The 15,224-nt window shown below is 44.5% G+C and overlaps 1 protein-coding gene across 4 annotated transcripts in view; it reads right to left on the bottom strand.

Moving 5' to 3' along the window:
* Nucleotides 1–15,224, bottom strand: part of PTPRG (protein tyrosine phosphatase receptor type G) — a 450,708-nt gene that overhangs the window by 346,304 nt on the left and 89,180 nt on the right. For all 4 annotated transcript variants that reach the window (XM_059715744.1, XM_059715745.1, XM_059715747.1 and 1 more), the window contains exon 2: nt 2,450–2,554. In XM_059715744.1, the coding sequence (XP_059571727.1) occupies nt 2,450–2,554 (105 nt within the window). The remainder of the gene's footprint in view (nt 1–2,449; nt 2,555–15,224) is intronic.

Raw genomic sequence — 15,224 nt, 5'->3', positions numbered from 1 at the left:
TGCTGGCTGACATTTGCAGACTCCCTCAACCCCCTGTGCAAACTAGACAGTCTCGCAGCATCTGGCCCCTAAATCAACAAGGATAAATATGGAGATGAGGTCGTCAGATAAGAGCAGCTGAGCTGGCTGCAAAACCCCACATGCAACTGCAAGGGAGAGCGGCAGGGACTGGAGGAGAGGGGAGAAGCTCCTCTAAAAGAAAGGAGACACAGACTCCTGGAGCATTCAAATGCTGAGAATATAGTGACATCCTCCCTCTCTCCTATATTTTATGTAACCCTCCACTAGTTCTCCGGTCCGAGGGCTGGTATGGCTGGGATCCCTTCTGGCACACCTGTCTAGTGCTTTCTTCCGTGAGAGACAAGGATCCCTCTCTCTTTCCTACCCTAAAATCTACTTGCTTCACCTTCCATTTTCCTCTCCACCTTCTCTCATAAATAACACCCTTACTTGCCGTACACATGCATTATTCTCTCCTCTACCTGTTCTCCCATTGATGCATGGACCTGTCACTGAGCAGCTTAGCTGGATGCAATTCCTCCTGCTTTGAGGTGAGGGGGTGTGGGTCACCTTGTTCCAGCACGACGCTCCCCTGTGAGGTGCTGGACGCCACCGAGCGGCATCAACCGAGCCAACCTTTGCAATGGCTCACAGCCTCGGTTTCTGTGTTTCTAGCATTTGCAGGAGTTACTGTGGAGACCCGCACTTTTGTCTCCGGATCGGAGCTGCCAAATCCAAAAGGTGTTTCTGCTAGAATGGAATTGGAAATTATACTGTTCAAACACAACTTTCAGGGTGCCATGAGCACAACGTGATAATAAATCCTCCTTCAGCTCCTTGACAAGTACCGGTAAATATATCATTTCTGCCTCCTTCATCTCCCAATTTACTTCTTTTATCAGAAGTAGTGACAAAAAAGGTTCTAATTAGATAACACTAATCAGGTAGAACTGCCTTTGATTGACGACTGAGAAGTCACTATCTGTTCTCTGCAAAACAAAACAGATTGGCTATTTTCCTTGTAGAAGCAGGAGATTTATCAATAGACAAAAGGATGCAAAAAGCCAATAGATAAAGTGTAATTACAGATCAGGGCTATACATTTTACTCTGACAAATCTAAAAGGATTAGTGGGTGGTAAAAAGCTTTTTGGGGCAAACTAGTGATATTACTCACCAAGGAAAAACAGAATTGTCACTAAAATAAATTAAGAAAATTATCACATGCAGATAAGTTTAATAAACTTCAGGACAGATTAGAAAATATCCAATAACTCAAGCAAAGAGTTTTGACGTATATGACAACAGACTAATTCCAAGAGTGTTTTATTTATCTCCTTGTAGCAGTCTCCTTTAATAGGCTGCAATGAATATTCCCAATGTTTTTTAGTAATGCAAACAAAATAAACATGCCAAGTACCACTTAATTTGCAGTTTTTATGTAGGATAGCAGATATTAGTAGACCATCCATTTTAACATACAGAATAATCCTGAATTTGTTGCCTTTTACCCTCAGTGTTTACTGTGCCTTAAAGTTGAGCAAAGTTACTTTAAACTACAGTAGGGAAATAAAAACTTCTCCAAATAAAAGAGAGGCCTGGAAGCTTCTTGACTTGCAACTACCAGAGAACTGAAGGTTTCTAGGGGATTCTTAGTTACTTTGATTAATCAGATCACAAAACCAGTCCAAGCAATGAGGTTCTCCTTAGAGACTAGTCCTCCCAGGCCAAAAGGACAAACAACAAAACATCCATCATTCCCTCCCTGATCTATATCATATGCCACCTGTTGTGACACCGCATCAGTAGATCTCATCATCACCATTATGCAAAATGATAACAATAAATACAGGCAAAACAGTAACGGGGGAGGATGTTGAGACTTGTATTCTGGCACCTATGTCTTGGAAAACCACTCCAGCAGCAAATGACAGGCTGGGAAATTATTAGGTAGGAGGGAAGACAAGGGAAAGCAATAAAGGGTGGAAAGTTTATACAGATACTAAGGAAACAGCTGGCTTGGGAACATGGTGTTTGAGAGGGAAGGGATTTTCTGACCAGGATTGGGGAGCATGGAGAATAAAAAGAAACAATGCAAGTGCAATCTGAAAGAAGGCAGAAGCGGTGACAAGCCCACAAAGGCGGCATGACGCTCATCAACCCCATCCTGTAGAGAGCAAGTAGAAAATGCCCTGGCTTTTAAAGCAACACGTGAGCACCTGCTGTGAAAACAGTGCTGTTTCATGCAAAAAGCAAGCACCAGGGCAGGGCACCCAAGCTACTGCATTTGCATGGAAGGGTCAGTGGAAGAGAACACAGTTGCAAAACTTCCTGAAAACCCAGGCTCTATGTCAGGATCCTGAGCAGTAAGTAGCAGCAGAATTCAACAATTGTCCCTTTAAACACATTACCTCTCGCATTTCATCCCCGTCTGGCAGGACTCGACTTACCTGAGTACGCCCAGTAAGGGTCCCCGGATGCTTTACGCCGCCGTATTTGCACGGAGCTCCCGTGCCTGCTTTCATGCAGTGAGCCGACATAACCTTCAGTCAGAGCTGAGAGGAGAAGAGAACAGCAGCAATTAGGAAAATGGCATTTGCTCCCTAGATATTAAAATCTACGAGACAGTTATTTGCTAAGCAGCGACAGAACAGCATGGTGCTGTTTAAGAAACAGGCACAGAGAAATGCTTTGTACCCTGGAGAGTGCGCAACATATGAAGAAGAGGCACTAGCAGGACCACAGCCTCATCTGGAAGACATGCCCCTAGCACCCAGCACCTCAGTGGAACAGTTCAGGATCAGGCCATCAGCACAGACTTCAACCCAGAGCATTTAACAAGACCCTTTCTATCTAGCTACACTCAAAGTGCACTTTTTTTTTTTAATTGTTTTTATTCTTGACTAAATCACCCACAGAACAACAGAAGACAATGCTACTGAAAAGAAAAAAAAGTCACTGGGGTGCTCATGACCCATGCATACCAAAAATGCAGCACGTGCTCAAGCAATGGTCAACACTGGGCAGTGCCACTGCTGTGGAAGCAGATTTACAGCTGGCCTGGGGCGGCACAGTCGCCGCCTTCCTCCAGGCAGGTTCTGGCAGTTCATTCATTAAGTACGCGATGAAGGCTCAAGAACTGCAGGAAGTCTCGCTATAGCATATCCAGAGCCCCAACCCAGCATTTCGGCACTCGGTGCAAGTCACGGGCGGAAAGCCCTGCTATGCACCACTACGTGGTGTTTGACTTGGCATCCCACTGGCGCTGTCCTTGCTCTGGTACTGACATATCAATGCCATTCATTCCAGCAAGGAGGACATCTACACTGCCTTCAAAACTAGGGGCAACGCATGAGCACGGTGTCAGGCAACCACCCCAGGCGCCTCATCACACCCACAGGATGAGGAAAAAGGGAGAGAGGAGGAAAGGAATTTTAGTCCGACACCATAAATTAAAGAAAGCAAATAACTGAAATCATCAACCAAAAGAGAAAAAGAGGAAAGACTCCCTATGATGCATCCTGGAGTCCTTTCATGACTTATTATTACCTTCAACATTGGCTTTTTTTCCTTCTAGAGAAAAGCACAGCTTTCATGAGTGCAACTTTTACATGCAAATTTTGTTTATTGCTTCCGTACACTTGACTGAACCAAATCCGAAGCGTATGAATTCACAAATGTCAGAAAAACTAGTCTGAAATGGAACGCAACTACCCTTCACAATACACCACAGCTGAAAACCTTTGTATTATAATACATGCACACAAACAAAAAATAAAACCTGCTTTTAAAACCAAAGGGAGCTGTGTATGCACCATCTAAGAACAGGCAACTGCAGTCTGACTCAACAGCAATTTGAGCCCAATTGCTCTCAATTGAATCAATAAGTTAACTGAAAAAAAAAATACAAAACTTTTTAGTAAAGTGTCTAAAGTTACTTTCTGCAGCCATACCAGAACTGGAGTATTCCCATCTCAAGCCACATGCGGCTAGGCAGGATGTCTGTTTGTAGCAGTACTGGCAATGCTGGAGATGGCACCCTTCCCACTAAAACAGTCCTTAAATAATTAACAGTCTGGCATTAGGGCACCAGGGAGACTGCTGCATTTCAGTGTGGGAGGTGAACCAAGGTGCCCCGTATACAGAAGTACACACACACGCTTTCTGTGGGAAGGCCCTTTGGTTTCTATGGCAGAACGATGGAAAGCTGGAAGCAAGAACGGCTGAGAAAACTCCTCAAACCATAAAGAAGGGGGAAAGGGTTGGGGGTTTTTTTTTGTTCCACGTGAACAACATGAACAAATTATGTAATTTAGTAAGGACCTCTGGTTTTGAATATTTTCCCAGACATTTCAGGCAGCTGCCGATTTCCTGGTTCACTGCAGGCTCTAGTCTTAGAGGCGACAAGAAGTAGTCAGGGGCCGTACTGAAGGGTTTGGGGTAAAAACAGCCATATTTCCTCGTGCCAGTCTGCTGCCTTAGGCTCCACTGCTTCTCTCTGGGTGCAAAGGGGAGAAAGTTCACACTGGCAGGGGGAACAGAAGCCAGACAAGGGTAGGAAAACTGCAGAAAGATGGTGAAAAGCCATTTGATAGACTGGAGGAAGAGCAGAGAACTTGGGGTACTGAAATGCTGCAGGAGGAAAGGAGCTAGTTTCTTACTTGAGAGCTCATAAGCTGGGACACGTGCACCATCAATGTACGTAACTGCCCCTTGGGGTGGAAAACCAAGGGGGAGATAGGCAACGGTTCACTGATCGCACTCTAGGTAGGCGAGGGAAGGCCAAATGGCTCCAGACATTCAAGGAAATCTGGATTCCTGCAGCCGAACAAGAGATTTTTATATAGCCCCTTTGCTGGCAGAGGAAATCCAGCAAATCACTGCACAGTCACTGGGCCTTCCTTACCAGCAACATGGGAACAAGGCTAGGTCTGAAGAATTTATAGGTTTCAAAAGGAGACTGCTTAGAGCAAGCACACTTAACTTGGGCAAAGAATAGCAACGTGGCAAATGTGGTATGGCTATGAATCATGCTATTGATTTTTCAGTATCTTTTGTGCAGAAAATTAAGTTATGTAAATCCAGGCCTTTATGAATCCTAGCTTTAATGGGGAATGGAGCATTTGCTTAAGTCAGCAGCTTATTTATGCAATTAATGCATATTTCCTTATGAAAATATGCTGCTTTAGTCTTCTGTGTAGACACCAATATCATTATAAGTTTATCTATATTTATAATTGGTGAGAAGCCATGTTATACAAGGATAATGCCACTGAAATAATTTGATGATGTAAACCAAGAAACTCGGGCACTTGCCAAGAGAACCATGCAGGTACTGTAATGTTAACTATATTCGGTACGATAGAAAAACGTAAGCATAACAGAGCAAGACATTCAAGCCAAAAACCAACGTCATCAAATGGCACCTGAAGATAGTGCAGCTGCCATACGTACAATATACCGATACTTGAAAAATTTCAGATGATTGACAAAGGTAAGTGCAAGTTTGCAGGCTGTACCAACGGAGGACAAGGAGGCTGGATCTGTTTGTGGCAAAGCTGTGTATTGAACCGAACTTCCTACATAATGGTCATGTCTACACATGATGCTTTTCTATACAGTAGATTAATCTACTGAGCAGTAAAGGGTCACCTACACTACCCATATGTAGGCACTAAATTTACTGCCCAGTAAAGCCAAATAGCATTAATTGCATGTGTAGACACACATGCCCAATGTTTCACAAACTATACCCTCTCATCAGCCACTGTTCTCCAGTATCTCATGGGGTTCATAATGCTTCCTTCCTTCAGAAAGAGGATACAAGTAGATATGGGCAGTTTATTTACTTGATTTTTTTTTTTTTTTTAATTTGAATCGCATTTCAAGCCAAACAGAAAATGTGCTTAGTACTTTCTAACAAATAAAAAACAGAACCGTTCTAGCCCCCAAAACAAGTGTTTCATTTCAATTCACATAAAACTAACAATAACAATTCCAGGGGCAAATTTTAAAATATAAATTAAAAGGAAATTTCAAAACAAAAAAGTTGTTTCTAAAAAAAGGTGCATGCTCTTCTCTCAAACAAGTATTTTTGCCACAAAACACTGATGAATCTGTATCTTTTGTTAATAAATAAAAAAGTTTGGATCAAGAAGTTCTGCCCAGCTCTGAAAGGATATTTGTTAATGCAATTACACTGGTGCTATAGCTCCACTGTAGACAATAAGGAGAAAAGCTTTCATGTCCTCTTTCTTCTAATTTTAATCTGCACAAGCTCTCTGCTCCTGTACAAGACACTAAATGAATCGATCCATGTCACACATCTCCAGCCAGCAAAGGCAAGGGGATGTTGGGCTGTTTGTTTAATATTCTGATCAGCTCTCCATTTGCTCTGTCTTGATATATTTAATTTTCTATAAACATTATTTGATAAGTACCCACAAAGGCACAAGAAGACTTCCCCCCCGCCCCCCGATATACCTTAGTGATACATGTGGCTCATGTGAAAACACAGAATTTTATCCCCAATCTACCATAAATATGAAGCCATTATAATAATTGGAGGGATTAGACTCTAAGCATAGTATTTGATATCATTTAAACAATCATCTGTGTAAAGGGGAGGGAGTGGGGAACCCTTTAAGGCTGCTATTTCCTAACTAATGATTTCATCATTCATTCATAACATTAGATTAACTCAAACTAGATTGTGCGCAAAACTGATCCTTTTAGGCCTTGTCTGTATTACAAGAGTTGCATGGGTATAAGTAAATCCTTTTCAAATTGTTCTGATTAAACCAGTACAAATCCCCAACGTACAGAAGACACATTCCAGTTCATCTTCATTTGGTAATTTACCCATGCAAGCTAAACTGATTTGGGCAAGGGTTAAATCAGTTCTAGTGCAAATCCCTCATGTAGACACACTTCTTAAAACTAAATCGATTTACTTACACCAGTCCTACTTCTGTAAAGCGTGCAAGCCCTTAGGGACTATTTGTGAGATCCAGGCTATCAGGGCTTGGCGCTCTTATCACGTGAAAAACCTTGTTAGTGTTTAGCTGTAAAGGGACTTGATTATCGAGACGTTTGGTAATTAGCTTTGTGTGCAATGCTGGCTGTGGAAGGAGGGTTGGATTCCCCCCCCCCCCCCCTTTTGAGCTGAAATGGTATTTTATTCAAAATCATAAAGCTTTTCAGGCAGTGAGGTAGTACCCATTTCAGAAGGGAAAACAGCATATGTATGCACACACCTGGGGCTTTTGTTTAGTCTTTTCAGAGCAGTTTAAGAGGGCAGTACATGATCAGCCACCCAGCAACATAAAGCTCCAAGAAAGCCTCTTTTTAAAAAACTCTGCATCTTTGACGAGGTGCATTTTCAATACTTTTGATTGGATTGTACTGAAGAGAGGTAAAATCTTGAAGCCACAAAACGATTCCCTTTGCCACATGTTCAGCTGGCACCGGGTTTGAATTCCAGAGCAACTTCTTATGATAAATGGACATGATGGGCCAGAAAAGGGAGGGGGGGGAAAGAGAACAACTGATAGAAAACAGATTTATAATACTTAGCATTATATTTGTGCAATTAAAATAAAAAATGGTTAAATCCATCTCCCTAGTATCTCTCACAGGCAACTTCCTAAACAGAACTAGGCCGTTTGCCTCAAATATTTTATCAGCCTCTGACAGCAAATAAATCTCCAAACATACCAGGCACAGCCAGGCCATTTTAATACTCGATTGCTTTTAAACAGACTCCTCAACCACAGAGCCCCACGTTTTGTCCAGATTATTTTACATCGTGCCAAAAAGAGGATGAAAGTTAAACAACATATGGTGGTCAGACAGCACCAACAAATTATATTCTGAATGAGCCTTCTTCCTTTGACTACTACAGTGATTTTTCTCCGATTACCAGATAAAAGACTGAATCTGTTCTCCCAAGGATGCGCCGGCCATTTTGGGGGCTAGTTCTCACTATTGAGAAAGGTGGGGTTCAGCTCATGGGTTTCTTGTGATTCCATGGGAAAGTAGACCCCCCCCTCCCACCCCAATCATCCAGATGTGCATCTGCCAAGCAATGCACACAGCTTCCCCCCCCGCCACCGCCGAGTTGCCCAGCAGATCCTTTCACTCGCACGGTGAACCATCTCCCCGCCTGCTCCTGGAAGTGGCATGGGATTTCGCGCCATTCGTTCTCTGCTGCTGTGGACCTGATGTATGAGGTGGCAGCAGTGCAGAGGCTGGGAACAAGAACATGAATGCAGAGCACAGCAGGTCTTACAGGAACTAACCAGCAGACTGCAATTTGAAGATGAAAAATAGCTCAGGGAATGCAGTGTCACACTGTGGGGAAATAAATTAACCAGTGGAATTAAAGCTCTGGGTACCAAGCGAGAGGAATGCAGCAGCTTCTAGGTGCATTAACCCTCCACGACCGGGAGCAGTTCAAAACCACGATAAAAGCTCTGGTGCATTCTCCATTATCCCGACGCAGCAGCCCCACAAGCATCAGTGCTGCCGTGAACAAGCCATGAAAAACCCCTTCCCACGACACAAGCTTTCATGCATATTGTGACTGGATACAGAGTAAAGATGGCTGGGGAAGTCCCTGTGCAGGGCCAGGTGTGTGCAAAAGGCACTAGGCACCCTCACCAGTGTGCGGGAGTTTGGAGGAAGGGCTGCAAGGCACTGCCAGGGAAGACGTAAGTGTGCTCCCAAGGGAGGGCAGATCCAAATCCCCATCATCTGAGCCAGACCCTTCTCCCAGCCGGTCTGGGCTGCAGCAAGGCAGGCAAGTCTCATTAGTGAGTCAGCCAGGCAGCCTCAACTTATACTAATGACACCATTAAGAGGGTTTAGAAAAGAGAAACAGGGAGGTCAGGAAGAGGCTGAGGCTGCTGGATGATTACAAGGGGTTTAGGGTTGTATTATGCGGGCTACAGACTGCTGGCATCAGCTGTGCAAGACGTAACGTCACAGGTGAATCTGGACCCACGGAGTAAATTGAAAGTGCAGCAGGACTTGTCCTGGGCAGATGCAGAGCTGGCCAGACACCCAGCGGTGCCAAGCAATTCCTTTGCCAGCCTCCATGAGCAACAAAGATGAAACTGGCTGGAGAAGCAGCCTCACTACAGGGACATACATTTCGGCTGGGCTTCGCCCTGACCCTAGACCATATCCCCGGTCACTGTCATCTAAGTGGAGAAGGAAGCATCTGCATCATCATCACCATCTGCCTCCTCCTCCAGCTGGATCCAGAAGTGAAGCCTCCAGGCTGAGATCCTGCCATCAGTTTTGTCCGCAGCACTGCTGAATGTAAACAGCATTAGGGCTTGAAAGCAGAGTCCAGTGAGCGAGGCTGACTTTCCAGAGGCCAGGTGACACCGGCAGAGTGAATGAAGGACCGCAAACGGGGCCGTTCCTCCCCACACCGAGAGCAGGTAACAGCAAAAGTTTAACGAGTGCAAGTGAGGGAGCTCTACGGATCGAAGCACGGCCTCTGTCCTGAACTCACCCTGCTGCAATTAGGTGCTGCAGCACATATGGTATTGCAAGAACAGCCTCCGAACAGCAAATAAATGTTGCCTTAATGGAGCGTTTTGTGGCTTTACTTCCTTGCCTTCATACTGCAGCAGAATCGCACTAATTCTCACTTCACTAATCTACAAACCTAATAATTCTCACAAAAGAAAAACTCCAAACTGAAACAAAAACATCAGTTTAACCTCTCCGTCTCAGCAAAGACTTAGCAGCTAGGAGTCCTGTAGGACTCTTTACATTTGCAAAACATACTGTGGTAAATGAAAGCATCTCGATTGAAGACAAGCTAACAGTCCAGCATGCTTCATTACAGATGCAAGACACTTCCACAGCCATCACACACAATCCCGCTTACTTGTGCAATCATCCCCCTGAAGTCCCATTTACTACTCACCTGAGCACTGTTGAGCCCCTGTGTGTGTACAAGGATAAGGGCCTTAATTGCTAATGCATGAATGGTGAAGTCCTGATCAAAAGGGATCAGGATTTCACTCAAAATTTGATCATCCCCAAGGGGCATCTCAGCCACTGGTAGAGGATTGCTTCATTGTTTGAGGAGCTCCTTGAGGACCGGTCTCCCTTCCCACCACTATGAACAACATGAGACATAAAAGATCTGCTGTACCAGTGAATCAAATCCATTCTCTTGATGGAGAGAGAGCACATCTAATATAAACTTAATGCCACAATTAATCTTTACCAGTGCCTACCTACTTTTCTCTCCCCTACTGACTCCCCAATTCTGCAACCACAGCCAAACAACTCAATGAGAAAGAAGAACAGAACTTCATCAAGTTATAAAATCCCCATACTATTAAAAATAGGCAAAAAAAATTATGCATTTTGGCCCATTTTTCCAATTTGCTGTGTGAGCAAACTGAAGCTGTATCAATCTCTGTCTAGTTAGTCAGGTTGAGTTTCAGGTATTAATGAGGAATGTGGAAAACACTAACAACAACAAAAAAAAGACTGCAGAGAAAAAAAAATGCTCTAGGATTAAGGTATTTTTTTCCCTTTAATTTGAAGCTAGGTCTCCAAATTGGAGTACAAAATGAAAACAAATTAAAGGACAAAAAACTTAAAAAAAATTGTTTAGAGGCTAGTTAATAGGCCTTCATTTTTGTCTACCTAAAAATGCATTAGATGTTTCTGATGTTATGCAGAGTAACAGTCTCCAAGTCCTTTTATGCTGACAGTCTGTCACCCGTGCACATATTGACACCAAAGAACTTCAATAGCAAAATCCACTTAAAAGTTACTTAAAAGTGAACTGCAAAGCACAAATAGAGAACTCAGTTAAACGCAGATATTTGGGTTGCCTGACCCTATTAAAATCAGGCTGCTGGAATTATTTGCCAGAAAAATACATTTGAGCTGCCCTGAATACAGTGCTCTGCTCTCAAAGCCCGTCCTCTGGGTGCGCTGCTTGCTGTTTCAGGGCAGAAGCCAGTGACCAGGAGAGGTTAGGAAGGAGCTTCCCCTATCAGTAGATTACTCCCAAATTCTCTCCAGTGGGACTTCTTGCACCCCTCTCTGCAACAGGTGATGCTGAACAAAACGGACCCCATCGATAGTGGCAATTCATCAACTAGACCTCTCTTCTTCCCTACCCGCCTTGGCGGGCTGGTTTATGGGACATCCATTACAAGCCTGAGCTTCAACAAATTTTCATCTGAGCTTTGCAGATCATAGTTATTGCTGTATTCAGGGAGCAGGTCTAGCCTGGCAATCAAGCAGACCTCGGGCATCATGCACGTGGGTCGTTGCATGTTCCTGGACACAGAGCCATGTGTCCCAAGGGGTGGGATTGACTCATTCTTCCTGACCAATTCAAAGCTCACTGAGCCAGGGCTGGCTGGCAGGTTATTCTGCATGCAGCGAGCTCTTTGGCAGCAGACCGCAAGAGTAGAAATGGTGCTCAGAGGAACCAAACGGACAAGAACAACATTCGTTATAATAAGTGCTTTGTAACCAGGTATAGGTGCCACGTAGCTACCTACAGCATCATCTGAAAATGGAAGGAGGTATCAAGTGGGTCCCCACAGTGATCCATTTTAGGACTTCATTCCCATACATCCACATTACAGTCTGGAGGACAACATTACCTCCACGTTCATTAAATCTGTGGATGATGCCAAACTGGGAGGAATAGTAGACACTAGAGGGGATGCATCAAAAATATAAAATGATCTGGCAAGCTCAGAGAGATGGGCAGATGTAAGTGAGATGTTCTGCTACAGATAAATGTAAGGTAATGTACCTGGGGAGAAATAATAATCAGTGGAGACATAAAAAGGAAGACTGCTGTTTAGAAAGCAGTAATGCAGAAAGACTTGGGGGTGAGAGTGGATAATGAATTGGAAGAAAATTCACACCGCAATACCACTGCAGCACAAGGTAATTGCCATCCTGGGGTGCATGCACAGAGGCACAGGAGGCAATAAGTCTGTTCCAGACAGACTTTGGCAAGACTGACACTGCAATACTGCCTGCTACTTCCAGCCCAATATAAAGAGACAGGGAGCTTCAAAGGCTCAGAAAATGCTTCTTGCTGGTAGGACATGGTGCACCATCCACAAAAGGATCCTAAAGCTTTTTGTAGACTGAACCGACACAGGAAAGCACTGCCATCCTAATGCCATGTCAGGGAGATGGGCAAAAGCAGTACCCGGGGGCAATGTGCTATCTGTACCAGAGGCAGGAACTGGAGCAATGAAGCCTTCTGCATCCTAAATCTCTGAATCATGTTGCTTCCTTATACAAGAGGATTATAGGAGGATATAGTAATGAAGCAGTTTATTATTCTCCTCTGAGTCTTTAAGAAATCAAAGACAGAAAAACAAGTTTAACGCTGACCATCTGTATCTTTTGTCCTGCCTGAACATCAAGTTCAGATCGACTTAAAAGTCCAAAAACTAGAAGTGAAGAGCTCAAAAGGTACATGACCATGTCAGCTTAACTCTGGCCCCAAGCCATGCCTCCACAGGCTCACGACACATCTGCTCTCGCTCCGTTTCTGTATCGCATCGAGCAGGAGCTGCCTGCACCTGCCGTGAAGCCCAATGCCAAAAGCAGGTCAGCTTGCAGCAGGGCCCATCCGCCTCGCACAGCCCAAGCCCAGACGCACAGCTGTGAAGTTACTCGGGGGATGCCCCCACTGTGGCTGCTCTCAAGACCTTGCTCTCTTGTGTGCTCAAGATCAGCCACCGAGGCCTCCCCCGGAGTGGCTTCATCTCCACATTTACAGCTTTGGTGCATGGAAGCAGAGCATCCCGCCTGGGACATGTCAGGTGTGCAGCCTGCTACACGCCAGCCTACCTGCACCTGAACTTTGTATACCCTCCTGCTTGTGCCAACCTCTCTTCTCTCATGCCACCCCCTTCCTTGCCAGCATTCCCACGGGCAGCTTGCCTTCTGGCTGAGACCACATGTGAGCACCTTCTGAATCCCCTGCTGCAAGCACAAGGCAGCTCCCCAAAGAAAACACTTTGCCAGGTGAAGAGGATAGCACATCTAAAAGGTGGAGAAAAAGGGACTAGAGCTACACCGAGAGAGAGGGATGCTTTCAGCTCTGTGGAGGCAGCATACCAAGCAGCAAGCAGTTAGCATACAGCCCACTGGTCAGTGCAAGGGAATAGGGTGGGGATATGGGGGGCTTTGCTTCAATTCCTGTATGCATTAGCCCTCAGTCAGGGTTTCCAAGCTGCCATCTGAATGGGATGCGTCTGTGTGCACGAGGAGAGCAGTGCACCGAGTCCCAGCAGCCAGGCTCCACACCGGGACCATCCAGCCCAGCTCCACTGTAGTGGAAAGACCCAGACCACTCACAAGCATCCATGGAGGTTTCTCGAAGTGGGCGACTGCACGCTAGCCATGGGGAAAAGCAGGTCTTCCTGCTAGTTCAACCTTAATCATAGAAATCATAAAGAAGTGGGGATGAAGGGGACCTCCGGAGGTCATCTGGCCTCAGGCAGGATCATCCCTGTCCAAACTATCCTATACAATCCCTAACTTTTTGTAAGAATACAATCATCCTACATACATAATGCTAGGAATCCAAGATTTGCTTTGAGCACTTAATTAAATGAACTTTGCCCATATAATAATACCAAATGAGTATTATTGAGAGAGTAGTGTCCTTTTATTAGGGCTCAGGTCCTGAGAATACAGCAACAGCCCTCTACTGCAGAGCCCCATAGAAACAACGTGAAGAGAGCCTCTGCCCATGGGAAAGTGGCTCAGCACTGCCAGCTTGCAAGAAATAAAGTAGGTTGACTGTGGCAGGTTTCTCCCTTCAGAAGGAAGATTGGGCTGGAGGCTTAAATGATAGTGCCACAAGACCTCCAAAATGGTCCTCAGGACCCACAGGCAGTTTAATTGCTCAAGAAAACAGCCTTCCCCAAAGATCAGTGTTCCTGTACCTAGCTACCCCAAGCGCAGGAGTGCTGGGGGCCAAGTGTCCTTGCGCCGAGCTCTCAGCACCGGTCCAGCACGAACGCAGCGGGTGCACGTGTCATATTTACGCTTCTGTTCATTGTAAACTATAACAATATTTCTTCCTCTTATACATCTGGTCTCAGTGTTAAAAATAGATTCATTTTTATACAATGCCATAAAAAGAAGTCTTTTAGGAAACATCCTGCATTCAGGTTTGGCTAAAAAAACAGCAATTAACACCACAACAATCATTCAGCTTTGTTGCAGCCAATTTTAAAAAGCCATTGCAAAAAAAGTGATTTCCTTTAAAAAATGGCCGTGTTAGATTGACAGCATGTCAACTGACGGCTACAGAAGCATTCATATTCATTTCAAGGATTTGAAGATGGGTCTTGCTGCAATAAAATGGGATGGTTACCAACGCTGCAGACTCCTAAACCCTGCGTCTCCTTGAAGAAATCTACTACCACCCTGAAAGATCTTCCTGTCATTCTGCACCAAAATCATGGGCTTTGCCAGGGAAGTCCCACCTAAGGCCATTATTATGCAACCAGACATCTCCATCTAAAAATCGAAAGCTGCAGCTTCTCTCTCTCTCTCCCTTAACCCCCTCCACACCTATTTTGTAAACTAGAAGCTGAGTGAAATCAGTTCCAGTCAGGCTTTCAGGCTTTGAATTTAAATCCTTTTATAACGCCTTCAAAAACATGTGAAGCAAATTTCGAGGGAGAAGAAGAAAAAAAAAAGTGAAAACTCCTGAAGTGTAAATTTTCTTTGATGAACAAACTGATGCAGCACAAAAGAAGTACCTTTACACGCCAACTATGGACACAGGGATGCCACATCTCATTTAAACAAGCAGGTTTTAAGCAACGATAAGGAAAAAAAAAACAAACTATGAATTGCTCGTTACTATACTATCATCCACTCTAATTAAAGTTTGCAAGAAAAAACAAACTATTTGGGCCATGCATCTCAAATGTGTGCACCAAATAACAGCATGTTAAGTAACCTATAAGCCAAGTGCTGCACAAGGCTGCCTGCACGATGCCAGTCCCTATGGAGCATCCATCTTATTACTGTACAACTGCAAAGGGATTAGGACTTGGTGATCCACCCACCAGGTGTGAAGTCAGTTTAACTAGACCTGCAGAAACTGCAAGCTCAGCTCCCAACAGGGCTGACTATTCCTTAGATGTGGGTGCTAGCATTCATCCCAGAATTGTGATTTTCTTTTTT

The sequence above is a fragment of the Alligator mississippiensis genome, chromosome 12 (genome assembly GCF_030867095.1).
Source record: "Alligator mississippiensis isolate rAllMis1 chromosome 12, rAllMis1, whole genome shotgun sequence".
In the NCBI taxonomy this organism is placed as follows: Eukaryota; Metazoa; Chordata; order Crocodylia; family Alligatoridae; genus Alligator; species Alligator mississippiensis.
Note: the sequence above shows the minus strand (reverse complement) of the source record. Positions and strands in the feature narration are given on the sequence as shown.